Source organism: Giraffa tippelskirchi, chromosome 10 (assembly GCF_054371585.1).
Source record: "Giraffa tippelskirchi isolate mGirTip1 chromosome 10, T2T-mGirTip1v1.2.pri, whole genome shotgun sequence".
Classification (NCBI taxonomy): Eukaryota; Metazoa; Chordata; class Mammalia; order Artiodactyla; family Giraffidae; genus Giraffa; species Giraffa tippelskirchi.
Window position 1 is genome coordinate 1,109,185 of NC_137284.1, and position 20,385 is coordinate 1,129,569.

The 20,385-nt window shown below is 65.0% G+C and overlaps 1 protein-coding gene across 6 annotated transcripts in view; it reads right to left on the reverse strand.

Annotated features, from left to right (window-relative positions):
• Positions 1-20,385, reverse strand: part of MOB2 (MOB kinase activator 2) — a 52,965-nt gene that overhangs the window by 12,340 nt on the left and 20,240 nt on the right. For 2 of the 6 annotated variants that reach the window (XM_081536594.1, XM_081536591.1), the window contains exons 2-3: positions 1,821-1,981; positions 1,016-1,109 (exon numbers count right to left, since the gene is read on the reverse strand). In XM_081536594.1, coding sequence (XP_081392720.1) covers positions 1,016-1,109; positions 1,821-1,981 — 255 coding nt within the window. Of the gene's footprint in view, positions 1-1,015; positions 1,110-1,820; positions 1,982-7,218; positions 9,733-13,192; positions 13,401-14,158; positions 14,308-20,385 lie in introns of those variants that run through there. The other 4 variants (XM_081536593.1, XM_081536592.1, XM_081536596.1 and 1 more) reach the window with 4 other exon arrangements.

A 20,385-nucleotide genomic window follows, 5' to 3' on the forward strand; every position in this document is an offset into this window, starting at 1 on the left:
CCTCGCCCGCTTCCGGCCGCCCACCACATCTGCTCTCGAGGCCACTGTCCCACACTGAGCGGCCCAGGCTCACTCGTGCGTGCGCCCAGCACTGCCCACCCAGCACTGCTGCACCCTCACCGGGCCAGGCTGGGCTATGGCTCTCTGGGGACAGTGACCCCCAAGCACAACATCAGCAGCTCTCGCCGGGTGAGTAAGGAGCCAAGAGCAGCCGTCTTCTGCACTCACGCCCTCTATGCGGCTGGGGCTTTCGGGGGGCTCAGTAAGAGCAGGGCCCCTGTGTCCCGGTCTGAGCCGGGGCTGCCTGCAGTAGCACAGCACGTCCACTAGTGGCGGCCGGCTGCTCGCACACACTCGTGTCAGCCCGGCACGCAGGCCGTGACCCTGACAAGGAGCCGTCAGAGGGGAGCTTCCTTGCCTCCTCCTTGGCCCACGTAGCCTCCTGCCTGCGGCCGCTTCCATGGCTTCTGCCCCCCGGGCTGGGGGTGAGCCCGGGGCCACGTGGCGGCTCTCGGACCCGCGCAGCTTCAAGAGCTGCCGCAGAGGCAGGGGTATCCTGGGGTCCTCGGGGTGCCCATTTCCAGAAAAGAGCAGGCCCGCGGAAGGGCACCATGGTGGAGGTGCCAAAGCATCCCAGCCCTGTGGGCCGGCAGCGCCTCCTCCATGCAGAGCGGGAGCACTGAGTCAGGCCTCAGCCGGCGGGATCAGCACTGGGAAGTGTCTCCGGCTGCACACGCCCTGGTCTCAGGGAGCACGGCGGGCACGTCCCATGGAAATGTCTCTGCCCCAGGACACAGCTGTCAAGCCCCGGCTGGCTCCCGGCACCCACGCCCAGGGGGACCCACGCTGCCCAGGTCCGCCCCTCTGCTGGGCTTCTTGTTTCCCCACCAAGCTGGGGGCCTCTGGGGACAGGGGAGCAGCCCTGGTGAGGGCCCGGCGGAGACCTCGGCAGGGACGCTGCAGGAGTGGGCGGGGAAAGGGGAGCCGGGCAGGGCCGTGCCGGGCGTGCACTCACGTGTTACACACGGCCATGGTCTGGCAGGCCTCCCCAGTGCAGAACTCTGAGATGGTGCTGTACTGCAGGTTCACGTGGTGGAAGAACGTCGTGGCTGCAAAGGAAAAGCGGAGCCTGAGAACTACGCCACGGGGCCCGTCTCGTCTCTGGTGTCCTGTGGGTCCAAGAGGACCGGAGCTTCTCCTCAGGGCCTGGGGCATGGGGGCTGGTGTTGACCACAGACCAGAGACCACAGCCTCACCACAGCACCACCCTCAGGGGCGGGTGGCACAGGCCACGGTGCTGAGCTGGGCAGGGTGCCCATGGCCATTGAGACCAAGTGCCCTCCACGAAGGCCTGGGCAGAAAACCTCCCACCCCAGCTCTTACCATCCCCAGCTGGTCAGGGACACCACTAATGTGGCCGGCAGCACCAGCTCGCGGCCACAGAGATGACCGCTCTTCCGAGGAGAGCCGGCACGCTGCCCTGCTGGGGGTGTCCCGTGAGCTGAGCCCCGAGCCTGGCCAGCAGGTGGGGGCAAGCTGCCCCCAGGCCATGCCCCAGTGCCCCCGCCCCCCCTGGCACTGCCGGCCCTGCAGCCAGGCTCGCGTCCCCCAGTCTCCCCCAGCCCTGGTGTCCCCCCACCTGGTGCGACCAGGACCCGCACCGAGTCGCCGTCTCTGCAGGGACCCCAAGGCCCTGTGGGTGGGCCATCCCGTGCCTCAGCCTCAGTCAGCTTGTGTGCACGGATGCTGAGCACCAGCTCCGGGGGTCCTGGGGGAAACGAGGGGCCGCCCCCCCCGGCCCCGGCCCCGCCCCCACGCACTGTTGCTGGCCAGCCACTCGTTGAGGTCGATCTCCCGGGGCAGCACCACCAGCTCCTTGAACCCAAAGTCAGTGATCCTGGACTTGGCGTACTCCGGCTCCAGGTACACCTTCTTCTCCTCGGCAGCGGGCTTCTTCCCGTTGGGCTTGGCTTTGGACTTCCTGTGGAGAGAAGAGAGCCAGGGGTCATGGCGGAGGCAGGCGTGGAGGCCACAGGCCCGGCTCCGGGGGGCCAGCAGCACTGGGGGACGCCTCGGGGCTGCAGCTCCTGCGGCCAGCTATAGGCGGAAGCTGCCCTGCACCTGTGCCCTCCCTGCCCTGTCAGGGCCCCAGCCCGGAACCTGAGGCAGCAGGGGGCTCGCGGCCCACCCAAGGATGGGAGAGTGGCCACATGAGCCGGCTCACCACCTCCACATGTGACACCACGGCCCTGCAGCCCTACTGGCCCCCACCAGGCCCACACCCCCACGGCAGGGCCACTGGGGGCACGTGGGGATGGGCACCACCCGGCTGGGCCCATAGCCTCACAGCATCCTCCCTGACGTCCTTCCACACAGGGGAGCCAGCAGCCCGCCCTCGCTGAGGCCCTGCTGTGCACCGATACCCCGGGCCGCGCCCGAGGCCTGCTGTCCCCACAGCCCCCCGCTCACCCGCCTGCCGCTGCCCACACAACCACTAAGGGGCACCATGCGGTTCCAGGCACAGACAGACGTCAGCGTGAGCGGGTGTCACAGAGATTTGATGAAACGGCCACTTCTCACTAACGTTTTTCTTTCTTATCCATTAAAAGTCTGCTGCCGTGCAACAGAGAGGACACACAGCTTTGAGATGTTCTCTGAACGCTGAGCACCAAGAACCAGCACTCCCTGGGGCTGAGGGAGGCCCAGCCCCACCTCGGCGGGGATGGCAGTGGCCCCACAGCCGGCCTCCCCGCGCTGCCCCCGAGCTGGAGATGGAGGGGACGCATATCACCCAGGGAGGAAAACTGCCTAACAGAGCGGCCCAGAGACGCGGCCGGGACACCAGCCTGGGCTGGGTGTGACCCGAATCTCCGTGTCTGCCGCAGGCTGGGGCAGAGAGAGCCAGTGTGTGCCGTGTCCAGAGCAGGACCCCCGGGCCAACATGGGGGGACACTGCTCCCCCACCCAAGGCTGGGCAGGCGGTCGCGGTGGGTGGGGGAGGTTCCTAAGAGCAGGGACTAGTATCCTTCCTTCGCTCCAGTGCCTGGGATCTCCAGCAGCAACATCCCGACTCTGAGCAAATACACGGCCAGTCCATCAGCCCGTCCTAAGTCCACCGACCAGAAAAGGCTGCCCTCAGCTGCGGGCTCTTGAGGAGCGGCCATCTGGGATGGGGGTGGGGGGCATCCAAGGGCACAAATTCTCGGTGAGGCCCCCACCGAGGGGCAGCCACAGGCCTGAGGACACAGCCCGGCTGGGGAGTGGGGGGAGCGGGGCCGGTCTCAGGGCAGCGGGCAGACTGAGGACCGGGCGCCTGGGGGAGACACTCTGTGTCCCCCTAGTCCCACTGAGGCGCAGGGGTCGGGGAGTCACATGGGATGGAAGGTCTGTAGCTCCTGACCTTGGCCTTTTTGTTCTTGTGTTTTGAAAAGTTGCTGGTGGTTTATTTAAGAGAAACAGGAAGAAAGAATGCTCCCTGAACGCCAAGGAGATGTTTTCCCCTCAGCTTCTCGCAGCAGATCTTTGCCTTAAAAGGCAACGTGCGCTTGGCCTCCGGGTGCGGCAGCGGCAGCGGCCGGCACTGGGTGGGGGCCACGGGGTCCAGCGCTGGGCCCAGGCGCGGACACCGCACACACGCAGGCACACGCAGGCACACGCAGGCGGCACCTCAGGAGTCCTGGGGCGAGTTGGGCACGGGGGACAAGTGCAGACACGGGCCTCTGTGGGCCCTGCAGCTGCCCTAGGGGGCACAGAACGGCACCAAGCCCCAGAGGGGCTGACAGGCCCAGGCGCCGTTAGAGATAGGTGGGTGGAGCGCTTTCCTGATCCTGGGTCTGAGCCATGGAGCCACCGCCACCTGGCATAAAGCCTGCACTTGCCTGGAAGGTCCCTGTGTCCACAGCCCCGGGCACACGGGGCCAGCCCACAGAGTGCGCCTCCAACCCTGAGTGGACCTCTGCTCTGCCCATCCCCGGGTGTCTGCCCACGGGCAGATGGTTCACTGTGAGCCCGGCCCCGCTGACCCGACCCCCTCGCCTCTGCTCCAAGCGTGCACACCTGGCTGGGGCCAGCCACCCCCGAGCCTCGGCGTCGGGGGGCGGAGGGTGCTGCCATCAACCGCGAGGGCTGGGGCGAGAGGGGCCCGGGCCGGGAAGCCCCCAACGGCCCCACCGCCGCGCCCTGAGCTCGGCCACGTGCAGCAGCCTCCCCCTGGTGGCCTGCACACGGGCGACCAGGCAGAGGGGCAGCAGGAAGTGGCCACCGTGGAGGGGCGTCGAGGGGCCTCGTGGGGTGTCCTCCTGCCGAGGGCGTGGGTCCCTGTGCCCACGCGTCCCTTCCAGGGAGATGGCCCCTCCGGCTGAGGGTGGCCTCCGTCTCTGGTTCTTGGGGGGGGACACCCCCCCCGGAGGACCTGAACTTCTGCTCCGTGAGATGGGCCTCGGGGGCCCTGGGCTGTGGTCTGTGTGGTCAGAGGCCTCGCCTCCCCAGCCCCTCACTCCTCTGTCAGCACCTGTCCTCCTAGAGCCGGCTGGCAGAAGCACCCTGGGCCCCAGGCTCCAGCGCTGCTGGGAAGCAGGCCCGGCCTTCTCTGCACCTGCGCCCTCCAGACGGGCCGCCAAGCGAGGACAGCTACTGGCCAGGAGGCGGCAGCACTGAGGGCCGGGCCTGCCTGGGGTGGGTCTGGGAGCTGGAAGGGCCGGCCACACCCAAGGGCCTCCGCCCCAGTCCTGTCGCTTCCATGGAGGGGAGGGCCTGGAGCCAGGAGGCCGAGGCTTCGGGCACAGGCTTCCAGCAGCACGCGGTGACCCTGGAGCCAGCAGCGAGGACTCGGCTCCAGGCCCTTAGGCACTGGACTCCTCCCTCCAGCTGAGGACCCCCAAGTGCTGAGCACAGCCGCCAGCTCAGTTCATCGATTCCTTCCCCTGGCAAGGCCGCCCCAGGGGCCACCACAAGGACACCTGTGGCGAGGTCCTGACCTCCAAGAGTGGTGGGCAGCATCAGGTGTTACCACAGACCACCCCTCCAGGCGTCAGTGCTGCCTAGGGGCTGGGGCCTTCAGGCACAGAGCCGGGTGGGCCGGAGCCGCCAAGGTGGCACTGGACTGGGGTACGGACAGAGAGGCGGCGCCCCTCTCCCCTCAGAGCCCGGCCGGCCTGCCGCCTTCCCCAGATGCCGGCACAGACGCCAGAGCAGCCAGTGCATCCCCCAGGAGGGGGTTCAGGGAGGCCTGGGCAGGGGGCCCGCAGGAGCAGGCCGCACAGCCCGCAGGCGGGCGGCCTGGGCACAGCCTCACGGCTGGAGGGGATCTGGGTTACGAGCCTCCTGCAGACGCGAGGATGTGGACTCCAAGTAAAACCCGGGTGCTGGGTGGGCCCCGCAGGGAAGCCCAGGACACACGGAGCGTGCGGCAGCTGGTCCAAGGAAGGAGGCGCCCAGGGAGAGAGCCCTCCTTCCCAAGACCCCACGTTCCGACGAGCGGGCCTGGGGCATCTGCACTCTTGACACCTGGAGACCACCCTGCCCCCGGCCATGTTCTCACGGGTCCTCACAGGCCCCGGCGACCAGCCCCTTCCCAGAGCAGAGACGTGGGGGCAGAAGCCCGGGAGGATCCCCATGGAACCCCCATCAAATCCCCACGGGCTGCAGCGGCCAGACACTGGGGGGAGACACGTGCGAGTTGTTTCTTTTCGGGGCTAGAGGCCAGGCGATCAGCACCCCAAACAGAGCCGGCTTTCACAGGCTGTGCGTCCTCACCACACACGAGACTGGCTGAGAGGGAAGGTACCGGGCAGACAGTGAGGGCTGCGGACCCGAGACCAGTCCTCACACGTCAGGGGGTCGTGGCGTGGCGCCACCCAGCACCCCCGCCTCCAGGGGGCCGGCTCGCTCTGAGCCACGTCCAAGCAGAGAAGCTGCGCTTCTGACTCCTGGCGGAATCGCCACCTCTGTGTCAAGTCCTCCTGGTCCCCCGGGCAGGCCCCGGTCTCTCTGCCCCAGAGGGCTCAGAGGGCCGGCCCTGCCCGTGGCCTCCAGGGCACCCACTCCGGGTCCGGGCCCCCCGCCACGCGGGCTGCACACGGCAGCCCCCCACACTGTTGGGGGCGTCACCACCCCTGACCAGAGCCAACGTCCCAGAGGGGGCCCTGCCAGTGTGCCCACACCCCATACCTGTACACGGCAGGGCACTCTGGGCTTCTGCTTGCGACCCCACAAGTCCTCCACAGTGGGGGGCGGCCGGGGGCGGCCCTGTGGGGGAGGAGGGTGGCAACCACAGAGACCGGGGACGCGGGTCATGGAGCCCGTCGGTGGTCCCTCCCCCAGGGCCTGGGCCTCACCCAGGGGCCTGCGAAGCCTGGTGACTGTCAAAGACAGAATCAGAAAAGCAGAAGACAGCTTTCCTTAAGAGCTACGATGCACCCAAATCACGAGCAGACACAAGCTGCGCATGCTGAGGGCAGCCAGGGCTCGGTCTGAACTGCGGCTGCCCCGGGCGAGGAGGGCAGTGCTCCACCCCGCCAGGAACGTGTCAGGGCCCCCTCACTGCTGGGCTGAGCCAGGCCCCCAGAGCACGCAGCACAGGGTGGGAGCCCTGCCTGCGAGGGTCGAGGAGGCCCGCTTCCCAGCCCCCCAGCGCTCTCCTGAATGCCTGACCTAGACGCTTCCACCCTGACGCAGAAGAGGCTCTGGAGAGGCTCCAGCCTCTCACGTGGGACGCTGGAGGCTCCGTGGAGCAGCTGAGGAAGGTGAGGAAAGAGGCCCCACAGCAGACACGACCAGGGCAGGCTCTGGGCAAGGTCGCTCGTCACAGACTCTGGTCACCCTACCCAGGAACCAGAGGCCACACGCCAGGGGTGCCAAAGGCGCTGTCCAGGGGGCTCAGAAGGGCAGGACGCAGGTCTGCTGCGGGCACAGTTCACCACTGGGAGATGCCGGTCTCGGGAGCCCCTTGTTCTCACCCAGACCCTCTGGGCTGAACACCCTCTTTGGGGGCTCCCTGCCTCCCACAGACAGCAGGAAGGGCTGAAGTCTAAGAAGAACCTCGCTCCAAACAAAGTTCTGAGCATGCCCAGCTGCTCTCACCCCAGGCCCATCCACTCCCCGGCCCAGGCAGGGTCTGCACACCACGGAGACCTGACCGGGAGGACGGCCACTTCTCCCCAGACAGCCCTGGGGTGGAACAAGGGACACTCAGGCGCCCCGCGGCCCTGCCACACTCACCTGAGCGCTTTGCCAACTGCCTGAAGCACTGTCTTGCAGCTGATTCCGGCCTTGGGGGGCTGGCTGAGCAGAGCTCGGTCTGCGGGGAGACCACTGTGGTCTCCGAGCATGGTGGGCAGTGCAGAACCGGGCCAGGAAAGTAGGCGCCCCAGCACCGACGCGCCCTGCCTGCCTCGCAGCCCTGACCGGGAGCCAGCCACACCGGCCAATGAGGACACATGGGGCGGGGGGGGGGGCGGGAGGAGGGCAGACGGGCCCTGGCCGGGCAGGGACAGCAGCTGCTCCTTTTACAGGCAGGGCCAGCCAAGTCTGGTTACTTGAGGGAACGTCTCAGTCGCCTTTCAAAGTGGCGCCGCACAGGCGCTGCGTGGGGCAAGGCCACTGCCGTGGGGACAGCGTGGCCCCCAGGGGGACCTGTCGGGAGGCCCTTCGGACGCGGCCGGGAACGCTCTGTGGGCAGGCGGGGCCGCAGGGAGAGGCGGAAGCAGGCAGGCAGCGTCTCCATCTGAATGGTCTTGGGAAGACAAGGTGCCAAGTGGGCACGAGGCAGAGGGCGGCAGAGCCCATGGACACAGCCAGAGGCCTCCTGAGGGGGCACGAGAAGGGTGTGGCCCCACACAGGACCATCGAGGACTAGAAAAGCAACCGTCCAACAGGATGACCCCCTGCTGGGCTCCAGCCTGCCTGACCACAGGGCCAGCTCACCGCGGCCTCGGCCAGACCCTCTGCCCCGCAGCCGCATCCCACAAACCCAACCATTCACCCAGGCTCAAGCCAGCTCTGTGCTGTGGCAAAGCCCCCAAGAGGACCACCCCACACACAGTGGAGCAGGCTGGCTGCCCGGCCACATGTGAGGACCAGGGCAGGACCCAGGCGCTGTGCTCACCCGGGGAGCTGAGCCATGGCAGCCCTGGGTAGGGAGGACGCAGCCTGCCAGGCAGCTGGTGCAACTGAGCAGAGGGTGCCTGACTGCCCGCCACGGGGCGAGAGCTACCACTTCCTCAAGGGGCCCTGGGCCTCTCTATCGGAGCAGATGAAAGACTGAAACCTGACCCAGTCATCCCACTGCTGCCGGGGTGTCCCCTTCCTGGACTCTCTGGGCTGACTGAGCAAGGACCTGGGTGTGCACACTCACCTCCACACCTACGTCCCTGCCTGGCCGGACACGGCATCCACGTGGAACCAGACGTGCATGCACCCTGACGCCTCCGCCTCCGGTCCGTCCCCGAGGACATGCCCACCTCCTCCCTGGCCTGTCTGTAACACTCCCACTCGTGGTGCGCCCGGAGGCTCTGAGCGGAGCCCCAGCCGTGAAGGCAGCAGAGCCCAGAGCCCTGGTTGAAGGCACAGGAACATGTGGTTCACGTAAAAGCAAGTGGGCAAAGTTTCAAGGCTAAATCCAACAAAAATGGAAAAGAACGAGGAAGAGTAATAATTAAAACAGTCCAGAAAGACACACATAAACCAGATGAAACTTGTGCCTCAATAAATTCAAACTTGAAAACCTCAGAGATAAAGCGAATTAAAGAACTGAAGAGAAAGACAAAAAGGCTCACAATGAGAGCCAGAAACGGGAGCTCCTAAATGAAGTCGAGACGAGAAGCACCACGGCAGTGCGGGGAGACACAGAGGGGAAGGGCTTCTGGCTTTTAACGAAAAAGAAGTGAAGAGCTTTCTGCGCGGGGAGTAACCGACGCTAGACTTGCCCTCCACCATCGACACCTCATACTGGATACAGCATAAGAAACAACTGGCTTCGGACGCTGGACAACGCGGGGAATGGGGCCCTGGACGGCAAACAAGGCCTGGGGAGGGCCGCGACGGCCCGCTGGAGGGCCCCAGGGTCTTGGCCACTGCGGACGCAAGAACAGAAGCTGGGGCTGCGGACACGCAGGGCAGAGAAGCACGGGGTGGGGGGGGCTTACCAGAGCGGGGACACGTGCATGGACAGAGGGCCACGAAGCCTCTGACCAACTACTGGGCTGAGGAAGCCTCTCCACGGTGTTCGTGGAGGGCACTGCGCTGACCCGTGCCTTCCTGGCGAGGTCTTGTCTTACTCCGGCCTCACTGAATCGGCCGGGCAGAGCCTCCTCCTCTGGGCTCCTCGGTGGGGAGGGCACCAGCGAGGGCTTGCGGTGGTGCCTGGCTCCGGCCTGCGAGGACCTGCTCGGCAGGGAGGGGAGCCCGCTGAGGTGCTCCAGCAGTGAGTCTGGGAGGCCAAACAGGCAGAGGTCAGGGGCAGCGCACCAGGAGGCCTGGGCACCGAGCAGAGGGCGTGGCACCCAGCGCTGCGCGGACGCGCTGTGGGCCCCTTGGGTCCCCGGCTGAGCACGGTCAGGACACACGCTCCAGGAACGGCTACGGGAGGACACCCCACCCAGCAGGATCTGGGGGCCGACCTCAAGGCTCGCACAGGCCTAAAAAGAGTTCTTCCCCAACCAGAGCGGGACAGGTGGAGACTCCAGAGGTCAGTGGTGAGAAAAACTGGCCAGACATGAAACTGTGCCATAACCCCACCAACACAGAGCAAACACAAGACTGAAAGCAATCAATCGTTGCCAACCTGAGTCCAAGCAACTTACTGACACACAAAGATATCCAGCACCAAACAAGGCAAAAGAGCCAGTGCTGGCAAAGTTCGAGGGCAGGAGGAGAAGGGGGCGGCAGAGGACGAGATGGCTGGATGGACTCATTGGACGTGAAATTGAGCAAACTCTGGGAGACAGTGGAAGACAGAGGAGTCTGGCGAGCCACATCCACGGGGTCACAGAGTCAGAGATGACTTGGCGACTGAACAACAGAAACAAACACCACACAGGGTGAAGCCCCCACAGTTTTGTGTCCAATCAGGAGCTGCCAACCTCGAGAAAGGAGGAAACAGTGCGTTCCTAGGGGTCAAATCACCTGATCAAAAAGACCCCGAGAGGGCCCAGGGACAGAGTGAGACGGCAGTGCTGTCAGGGCCCCTGTGACTGTGTCCACCTGTTCCAGAGACAAGAGAGACACTGGACACGTTACAGGGAGATTTAAAACACGTGTGTTTGGAAGATCCCAGTTGAACTTGTAGACGTAGAAACGGAAATATCTGAGACAAAAAGCACCCTGGATGGCGGTGAGGGCAGGCTGAACGCTACCGACACGGGGGTGACGACGGACGGTGCCGCAGCAGGAGCTCGAGGGGCAGGCTGAGAGGAGGGGCCGTGCCCGTGACAAGGCTATCAGAGGGCAAGCCAACAGCCCGCCTCCGCCCGCAAGAGCTGGCTCCTCCTACAGTTCAACAACCAAATGCGCAGGAACTGGCACAAGGGGCCACGCGGCCATCAGGCTGGACACACCAGTGGCACCCACACTCAGAGGCTGCCGCAGGCACAGAGAGGGCAGGCGGGCCTGCCCGGGGGACGTGGCCCAGCATCCTCGGACCCCACCTGGCAGCCCGCCCTGACGAGAGCGAGCTCACGTCTACACAGAAACCTACCGGAAACAACCCACGCGGCCGTCGGCAATGGGCGAACGGGCCTCCCAGGCACCAGCCAGCTGAGTGATGCCCTCCCGACAGGACCTGGGCCCAGTGCCCAGAGAGCCTGGGGACACCCACCTGGCCAGCGCCGCGGGTGGGCCTCTGCCTCTGCACGGGCGCTTGTGCCCTGGAGCACAAGCCGCCCCCAGTCAGGTGCCCGCGTCCAGCCACGCTCGGGAGTCTGCACCCCCGTACCTGGATGAGCTCCGCGGCCCAGGGCCGCCAGGAGCAGAGCTCCAAGCCATCCCCACTGCTGCTGTCCCCAAGGAGAGGGCCTTTTAGAACACAAACAGCGCCCCGGACCTCGCTCCCATGGCCCCCGAGCCCCTTACCGTCCACAACTAGGGGCTGGGCCCAGGCCCCGCTGCCAGAAGGGGGCCTGTGAGCACACAGAATGTGGCGGCTCGGCCCAAGGCCCCTGGGGGCGGACTGACCCAGGCTGATGAAGGAGGGCCTCGGGGCCCCTGACTAGTCACCCTGCCCGCTTCCTTGGTAAGACTGAAGGCAAGACGCCACATGAGTCCAAGACCCCCACTCCCGTGGGTGGACTTTCAGGAGAACAAAGAGCAGCCTGCCATGCTGGAAGATGAGCCTGGAGAGCTCAGGCCTCCGCTGAGGCCAGGAGGCAGGGGGATGGCAGAGCTGGACCGAAGGCGCCTCTGCGCCAGAACCCTGTGCAGTGAGTGCCCTGGACTTGGGGCCTGGACACTCCTCCCAACCTCCGAGCTCCTCTCAGACTATCGCACACCCCGGGAACAAAACCCTAACCACACCACGCGGGGCAGATGTCACGTGTGTCCACTTAAAGACACATAAACACGCCTCCCACTCAGTGGGCAAAGAAGTTCTCCAGGCTGGAAGCCACCCTCATGTTTATTTCCAAGACAAGCATCGGGACTGTCCAGCCTCCATGGACTCCTCTAGGGCTGTACAGGTGGAAGGCGTGTGCATGTCTACATGGGAAAGCGTGTGTGCGTGGGTGTGTGAGTACAGCTGCTGGGCAACCGTGCCCTTTCTTCCCACCCCTGCTCCCTGGCTTTCCCGGGTACCATCCCTGCCACCCTGCTGGCCCCTGAGGGTGCTGTGAACGGGCGCAGGGAAGGAGCTGCCGCCCTCCGGGACCACGGGCCCTCCTCCACAGGCCTGCGGCTGGTGTCAGGATGCGTTTCTCCTCGCCGCCCAGCTTCCTGAGCCCCAGTAAGCTCAGTCCAGTCGCTCAGTCATGCCGGCTCTTTGCGACCCCGTGGACTGCAGCGCGCCAGGCTTCCCTGTCCACCACCAACTCCCGGAGCTCGCTCAGACTCGTGTCCATTGAGTTGCTGAGCTCCAGTAAAGGACGCAGAAACAGTCAGGTGCCCATGTCCATCCGGACACCCTGCCGGCCTGCTTGGCCCCTTCAGGAGGCTGGCCCCAGGCGTGCAGAAAGGGGCACGCACCAAACTGGGCATCCTGTCCAGAAGCAGCAGGAACGAATGCTCAGTCCTTGCATATAACAGAGCAAGCCACCAGGGCTCGGTCCCCGGACAGCGATGAGGAGCTGGACACAGTCAACAGCAAGGATGTTTGCACCTCAAGAGACCCCGTGAGAGAATGAAAAGACAAGCATGTGTACTGACCCAGGACTTCCGTCCCCAACAGACACAGGGCTCTCAAAATGCAACTGAAAATGGGCAGAAGATGGTGACAGACATTCCCCCGGAGAAGCTACAGCCACACCCACCAGGACGGTCAGAATCAGACCACGGAGGCCGACGGGGCCAAACAGCACCTGAAGACATGGAGCCTGACCCTCCACAGGCCGTACGCGCCTCCCCAGTGACCCAGCCACCTGCTCCCTTTGGCAGGAAGGACGAAGGCACCGGGCACACGGGGACCCGTGAGGGCTCACGGCAGCGCGATCCTGGTCTGTGAGCACGTGGGAAGAGCGCAGACTACCGGGCCTCCTCCTCCACGCCAGCGGGCGAGCCTCACAGCAGCAGGCTCCAAGGGCAGACCCCCACACTGGACACTCGAGGATCCCCTCCAGACGGGTTTTAGTCGGAACCTGAGACCAGCGGCAGCTCAGTGGGTGCTAAGCTCCGAGGGTGTGGCAAGGCCGTCAAAGGTTCTAGATCAGGTTCTGTGGTTTCAATCTTTGCGGGAGGTCACAGGCTACGCATATCTGTCAAAATTCAAGGAAGCTTATGCTTTAGGTTCAGTGGAATGTAAATTACACCTCTGCAAGCTGACCGGAGGCAAGCAAGCCACAAGCCCACAGGAAAGCAGGGACTCTCGCTGGTGCCCCTGCAGGGAGCCCCGAGGGCCCACAGAAGCAACCGCCCACAGGGGCCCCACCCGAGGACTCCAGGCACAGGATGCCCAAGGGCAAGAGGTGCCAAAGGCGAGGAGGGCACCGGAGGGGCCTGCACAGCTGCTCCTTTCTGGTTCCACGACACGGGAGGGGCGCAGGGCACTAACCTGAAACCGACACACCTGTGCATCTGGAACTGTTGTGCTTTCTCTTCGTGTGTTACGTTGCAAAGAGCTATTCACTTATCCCAGGGAAGAAAAAGAGGACAACTGTGCTGGGATGTCTTATTTCTAGGCTGGATGTGGCTTCAGGCTCTATTACCACTTTCTCCAATCGCTTTTCTCTGATCTATTTCACAATAACAAAGAGCTTCATCTATGTTTTCAAAGACAAAAGGGAGTAGGCAAAAGTTTTAGGGCCTGGAGTTGCCACACAGAGGCTCTCTCCTCCCAAGCCGGCCCTGTCTCTGTCCTCAGAGCCCCGAGAGCACCTGCCTCTCACCACAGGCCCCCAAGCGCACATCCCACGGCAGCCACACCACTGAGGCCACTTCCAGAGGCGCCAGCAGCCTGGTGAGCTCGAGCTGCAGGGGTGGACGGAGTCCCTGCTCAGGCCCTGCGAGTGAAGCAGGGGCTGCTGTGGCTGCCATCAGAAGGGCTGGGACGCCTCGCTAAATGTCGCAGCTGATGCTAGAGGCTGGGGGGGGGTTCACCACGCTGGATCTCGCAGTGGAAAGCTAGAGATCCACTCAAAGAAAGCAGCTTGGAGCCAAGGGGAGGGCGCATACACCAGGGCACAACTCGGCACACACTCTTTGGTGGCCGGAGAGGCGGGGGTGGGAGGTGGGCGGGTGGGGGCTCCTCTGCGGTGACTGTCTCTGCTTCCAGCACAGAAACAGCCTCTTGAGACCGGAGGCCCCCAGCCCACGGTATCCAGGGAGGAGGAGGCAGGAGCCGTCCCTCCCGCAGCGGCCACGGCTTGCTCTGGACCTGCTCGGCCCGGAGCCGGCTGGAACCTCAATGGCCGGGAAGCCCCAGGCCTGCACTGCCCAGGGCAACGCCCACGTGCCAGCCCCAGGCCTGGCTGCCACCCCTCACCCCCACCCCGGCGCCCCCCTCTCCAGGCCCGCTCACCTGACCCGACGTCCCATCTCACAGTGCAGGAAGCGGAGGCAGAGCCGAGACCAAGTCCACATCTGACCCCGCCGCCGGCTCCAGGGCCGCTCACACCTCCAGGAGGGCAGGCCCAGGACCGAGGGACACGTATTTCTGAGGCGGCTGCCCTGGGCAGGGAGAGGCTGGCCTCACAAACAGCCCTGCGGCTTAGGCGGCAGGTGAGTCGCTGGGAAGTGTAAGGGCCACACCCCGCCTCCCTCCCAGCCCTGCCTCCGTCTCCAGAGGAAGAGGAAGCCCCAGTCTGCCGGGGCTCCTGGGAAGCTGCCCACACACCTCACCTTGCACTTAAGGGGAGAAGGGCAGCCCCCCACCTCACGCAGCCTGGGGCAAACAGGAGCCCTGCCAGCCTCGCCCGCCCGAGGCTGAGCACGGCCAGACCTGCCGGGCCGGGGGAGAGCAGGGCGGCCTCGGCCCATCGGCCCATCGCTGCCAGGCTCACTTTGCATTCCTCCCGTGTCGGCCCCCCACCCCTGGACAGCCTGCCAAGGAGGACAGAGAAGACGTGCAGGTTGGGGCAAAGTGCCCATCTGGGCCCGACTGTCAGGGGGAGCTTGGAAACACCCCGGCACTGGAGCAGGGGGCGGCCAGGCAGGAAGAGCGCCTGGACGGGAGAGGGAGGCAGGCTGCACCCCGTGGGCTCAGGGCCGGGAGAGCAACATCAACACCCGCCTGACAGGCCATCAGCTTTGGGTAAGGTTCAAGCCAGGCCAACGGCCCCCTGAGGGGAGAGGCTGGTGGAGCCGAGCGAGTCGCTCCCGGGCCGCCGCCTACGGGGCACCCAGGTCACGCAGCAGCCATCCTGACCCCCCGAAGCGCTGGCCCCAGGCACAGGGACACTGTCACCTCCCCCCATGAGCTTCCCAAGCCCAGCAGGCACAGAGCCCAGGCTGCCTAAGAAAAGGGTGAGGTGGGTCCTGCCAAGTCACCCCGCCCTCCCCACTGGTATAAAAACGTTGGAGGCAACATTTAGCCCAGGCTCAGGGCACAGGAAGGAGGCTGGTGGAGCCACCTCCCCCGCCAGGGGCCCGACCCCTACAGGCGCTCAAGCACAGACACTGGGAATCCTCCGAATCTAAAATACTGGAATCCAATCAAGAAAAATGTCAGAGAGAGATGGACGATGTCCACTGCTCATGCAGGACTGTAGGGAAGGTTCCCGAGAGGAAAGGACCCCGAGAGAAGACGGGCTGGGAGCTCAGCAGGGATGGGAAGTGACAACCCCCACGGCCCCCACCCACTGTTGAGTGCCCCAGGCCGGCCCCCACTGCCTCCAGGAACACCCCGGCACGTCTGTGGAGATGTCCACGCGCCCCAGGTGAACCCGAGGCGCGCCGAGCTGGTCGGACAGCTTCCTGCTGTGGACGCAGCATGGCACATGGGTGGGCATGGAGGCCCCTGCTGGGCTGCTGTCCCGCTGTCCCCAGGGGTTTGCAGGGCTCTGTGTGAGGTGGTCTGGCCCCGTGCAGGCTGCTGTGCGTGTTCGGGGCCCATCTGAGGCGGGTGAGGAGATCAGATGCACTGAATGCCTTTTCAGCTTCCTGTATCTTCAACTTAAAGACAGCTTTGGTGGGAGGTGACCCCATCGTTGAGTCGAGGGAGATCTGCCTAAGGACAGGCCCCAAACAAGGACCAAACTGCTCTGAAAGAACCTGCATCTGCCTCGGTGCTTCCCAGGCGGGTTCCTGACGGGGATCCCGGGAGGAAAGTCTCGGCCCCGGCTCTTCGGCTGCAGCCCCTTCTGCCCCCAGCCTGCTGGGCTGCACTGCGTCCCAAGGACCCCTTTCCTCTCTCTTTGGCACTGGGCCTCTTCAGCAGTTTCCTGAAAGGTGGAGGATGAGAAGTACTACTTTTTCCAGAATTTGCAAGTGAACACAGTTTTATTCTCTTCTTGCATTGCATTAATAGTTGGGCTGATGTGGAATGACCCCCACTTTGGAACCCCTCGTTTCAGTCTCCGGGTCAGTGTTGCTCTGTCCCCCTCCGAAGGTCTCTGAAGCCCTTCCCTTATCCCCAGCGCTCTGCGGGTCCCACTCATGCTCCCTGCTGGGAACAGGGAAGCTCTCACTCTGTGGGGCACGGGGTGAGCCTATTCAATCTCAAGCCCCTTTTTCTGGAGCCCCGCCATGGCTCAAAGCTGCCAGCACGGATGCGCCGTCCTCACCACCGCCCTCCCGGTGCCCACACCTGCCTCTCTGCCCCCTGCTGGGAACACACCCAGCTGATGCCTCTTCCTGGACCAGGACTTCACTTCACCAGCACGCCTGCGGCCTCCACGCACTCCCGTTAATTCTCTGGACGTTCCTTTTCTCTACTGGTTGGTTCTTACTTGCCGGGGGGGGGTCCTCCGTGCTCTGCAGGTCTCTCAGGAGACTAACGACAGCGCCAGCTTATCCGTTTGTTCAGTCCGCTCTCTCTTTTTCTGTTGGTTTTGGTCTCTGCCTTCTTTGTTCACACAGTCCATGAAACATGTGGTGATCCCTGGCCATCCACTCAGATTTAAAGAGGGGCACTCAAGAGCTCACCGGCAGCTTCATGGGGGGGGGCACTGGTTCAGGCAGGTTGCTGGGGGACCACCTGGCTCCCAAGCAGGGGGCATGTCCACCCCCTCCACTGTCAGGTGTCTGGAGAGCTCTTCTCTCGGGCAGGTCAGACTCCATCCTTCTGCCTGCAGAGTGCACTGCAGGCGTCAGGGTCTTGGGCACAAGACTGGGTTGGGGAACCTTGTCATCGTGGCTTTATCTGCATGGTGGAGGCCCTGGTGTGGTCCGGGGAATCGTGCTCTCAGGCAGCAATATCGGGCTCGAGGCAAGCAGGAGGGAGCAGGGTGTCCAGCTGCCCCCCGTGCACCTCCAGACCAGTAAGCGGCTCCCTCCGAGGTTCCGAGGCCCCGCTGAGCTTCCTCAGGTCTCGGCCTCCTTGAGCCTGCGCCCCACCTGACCGCCCGCTCTCCACCTTCTGACTCTACCATCTCCCACCTTTGCTCCCCTCGGTCTCTGCCTTCCAGAGCCCTCGGATCTCATTCCAGGGGGGCTGGGGAGGGAGCAGACTCAACACACAAGTGCAAAGTCCACTCTCTTTAGGCAAAGGGGCCAAATGCGATGGGATGCTGGCGGGTGGCCCCTGCTCCCCTTCCAGTCAGGGCCCCTGGGCTCTCCCTCTTTCTGACAGCCGGACCCCGCACAGCTCAGCCTTGCCCCACTCCCCTCCCTCCATGCCTCATCCTCAAATACCAGTCACAGAACCCGGGACCCAACCATGAGGGTCAGTGAGCTGCACGCATCCTGTCTGAGGCCGCGGGCTAAACCCAAGGCCCCACCCAAGGCCTCCAACTGGACACCTGTATCTTCACGGAGATGTGCCCAGAGGCCAGGACAAAGCAAAGGTCCACCAACCCCTGGACTCTCCAGCGGGAGCCAGGCCGGGGCTGGGAACCCAGGCTCCTGCCTGCACAGGAAAGGCAGGGCATGTGGGGAGCAGGCGCACCCACATCCGCTCAGAAAGGGGCCGTGGTGAGCCTTGTGCTCACCGCATCGTGGGCACCTTGCCTTCACAGGACCACACTGCCACCAGCCAGCGCCCCACCTGGAAATTCTGAAACCACGTGGAGGAGGGCTCTGTGGCTCAGAGAGGTCCCCGCCCCTTCTGCTGAGGCCACAGGCAGAGTCCCTGATGGTGGATGACCTGCCCCAGGTCTCAGGCCATTGTGGCAGAATGGGTACAAGTGGACAGTACGCTCTGCCTGGGGTTGCTGTTTTCATGAGGATTCTAAGAAGTATTGACAAAAACTTTACTCAAGGTCAGTGAGCGGCAAAATGCAGACCCTGGCCTTGGTGGCCCTTAGCCGCTCAAACACCGGCAGTCACTACAGCCAGCCTTGGTGGTGGCCAGGCCTCCCCAGAGCTCAGAGCTTAGCACACCAACACGGGGCACAAGACGGACACATGCCCCTGAGGGCCGTCACCTGAGGGGTGCTTCCAGACCCGGGGGGGGCGAGGGGGGCTGCTCACAAGCTGCCAAGAATCCCTCACACAGGATCCCAGTGGGGGCGGGAGGGGGGCAAGATACAATGAAGGAGGCCGGCAGTGGGGCCGTCGGAGGCAACAAAGCATCTGCTTCACCCTTCAGACACTCAGACACCGATGCTGCTCGGAGCCCTCCCCCTCCCCCACCGCCCCAGGCCCCGCCCCCGCCCCCGCCCCAGGCAGGTGGGAACGGGCATCCAGCGCAGGCCCCGGAACCCGAGGCTCCCACCTTCCCACCAAGCCCACCCCGTGCCACGTCCACCCAGTGCAGCGGCAGCGCCCAGCAGCCCGCGTGGATGCGGGGCCACCGGTAGAGGGAGACCGCTCCGCCCGCGCGCACTGGGGTCTGAAGCCGCGTCCCGGGGCTCCAGCGCCCTGCGTGCCCGGCGCGCCCTCTGGTGGACGCCGGAGCCTCAGGCGGCGCTTTCAGCCTGCGGAGCCTCCCTCCTCCTCCAGCTAAGTGCGGGGAAAGAGCTGCCCCCGCCTCCCCGCCCCAACCCCTGCCCGGAGAACCGCGAGGTGGGTCAGACCACCTCCTGGGTGCCCCTAGACCAGCTCAGAGGCCTGGAGGGCGGGCTGGGGGAGAGAGTGGCCAGCACTTCCCAGCGCGCCCCCTTCCCATGGGACAGCTGCCCGGTGGTCCAGCGAGCTGGGAGCTCGCAGAGCTTCTGCACGGCCTAGGCCCCCGGAATACATGACGTGGGGAAGCATTTTACGCAGGAGCAGAACGGAGGTGAGGAAGGCAAAGACGGTCTTCTGGCAAGTGTGGCCGTGGGAGGAAAAGGAAATCTTCCCGCTGCGCAAACAAGGCGCCAAGCACCAGCTGCTTCCAAGGTCTCGCTCCATCTGACTGGGACGCCCGGCTTCTGCCACCCAGAGGAAGTCCCTCTGCATGGTGAGCGCGGCTGAAGGAAGGGGCAAGCAAAAACCCTTTTCCCGGAGCGAGCACGGGAACCCCAGCAGTACCCCGAGACCCTGCTGAGCTGTTCACAGAGGCAGGCTCATGAAGAAAGGGAATAAAGACGTCGAAGCAGGCTCAGCCCCACTGACAAGAAACACCCTAACAGAAGTGACGCGCGGCAGCCACAGCACGGCCCGGCCACCAGCCGGCCAGGGAGAGAAGGCGGGACACCGCGTACCAGCCGCGGCTTCCTGAGAACAAGCAGCACGGAGAACGGCTGCTCGTGACAGCACCCAGGAAACGACCACCCCAGACTGAGTTACACTCACACGAGTGACACGGCCACGGGGGGTGTGGAGCCGTAGCAGGTCAGGAGCCAGAACAGACCCACCCTCCTGCCGCCCGCCTCTCTCCTCCACGGTCTCCACCCACCGCGTCCTGCCCAGGCCGGGGAGAGGGGCTGAGGACACAGAGCCCAGGCCCCGCAGCCCCCCGCCATCGGCGTGGGACCACCAGGCCCCGCGGGGCCGCACATCCCCACGCAGCAGCCCCCCGAGACCCTGCAGCTCTTCGCAGGCGCCACGAAGGCTCAGGGGAAGGCTCGGCCCCAGGAGGGACGAAGACGGGACCTGTCTTTAGGAAAAGCCTCCCCTCACCCACTGACACTTGACGCTCTTGACAGAATCACGGGCACAGACGTCCGAGCACCTCGCTTTCTCCGGGGGCTTTGCTTCTACTCGTCACCGCAACCTCATCACTCTGGGTTCCCAGGAGCGGAGGGTGTGCAAGGCGAGGGTTCCGAGCTCCATGGTGAGCTCTGAGGGCGTCTGGGAAGTGAGGAGAGGCCGGTGGGGGGGGACTGCCCCAGAGCAGCAGGGACCCCCGCCCCGCCCCCTTCACGGCGGGGATTGCGGAGGACCGCCCGGGTCCCAGCACCTCGAGGGGCCCAGCGCCCAGGGACCCCCAGGCAGGGCCGTGCTTGGCTCACGCCCGTCCCAACAGCACTGGCTCCGAGGCCGGGTCAGGCTGCGTCTCAGCCCCTCCCCGATGCTGCACGCGGCGGGCACACAGACCGCACCCGCACACATACCACGCGTGCGCGCACAGCGCACTCTCGGTCACGTTACAGAGCGCCTTTCTCACTAGGCATGATCACAACTGCACAGAGGCCCCTGGAGCAGGCGGCTGCTGTCTGTGGCCTCCCGTCTGCAGCGCTGAGGGCGTCCGCCGGGGGTCCTTCCTGTATGCGCAGAGGGGCACAC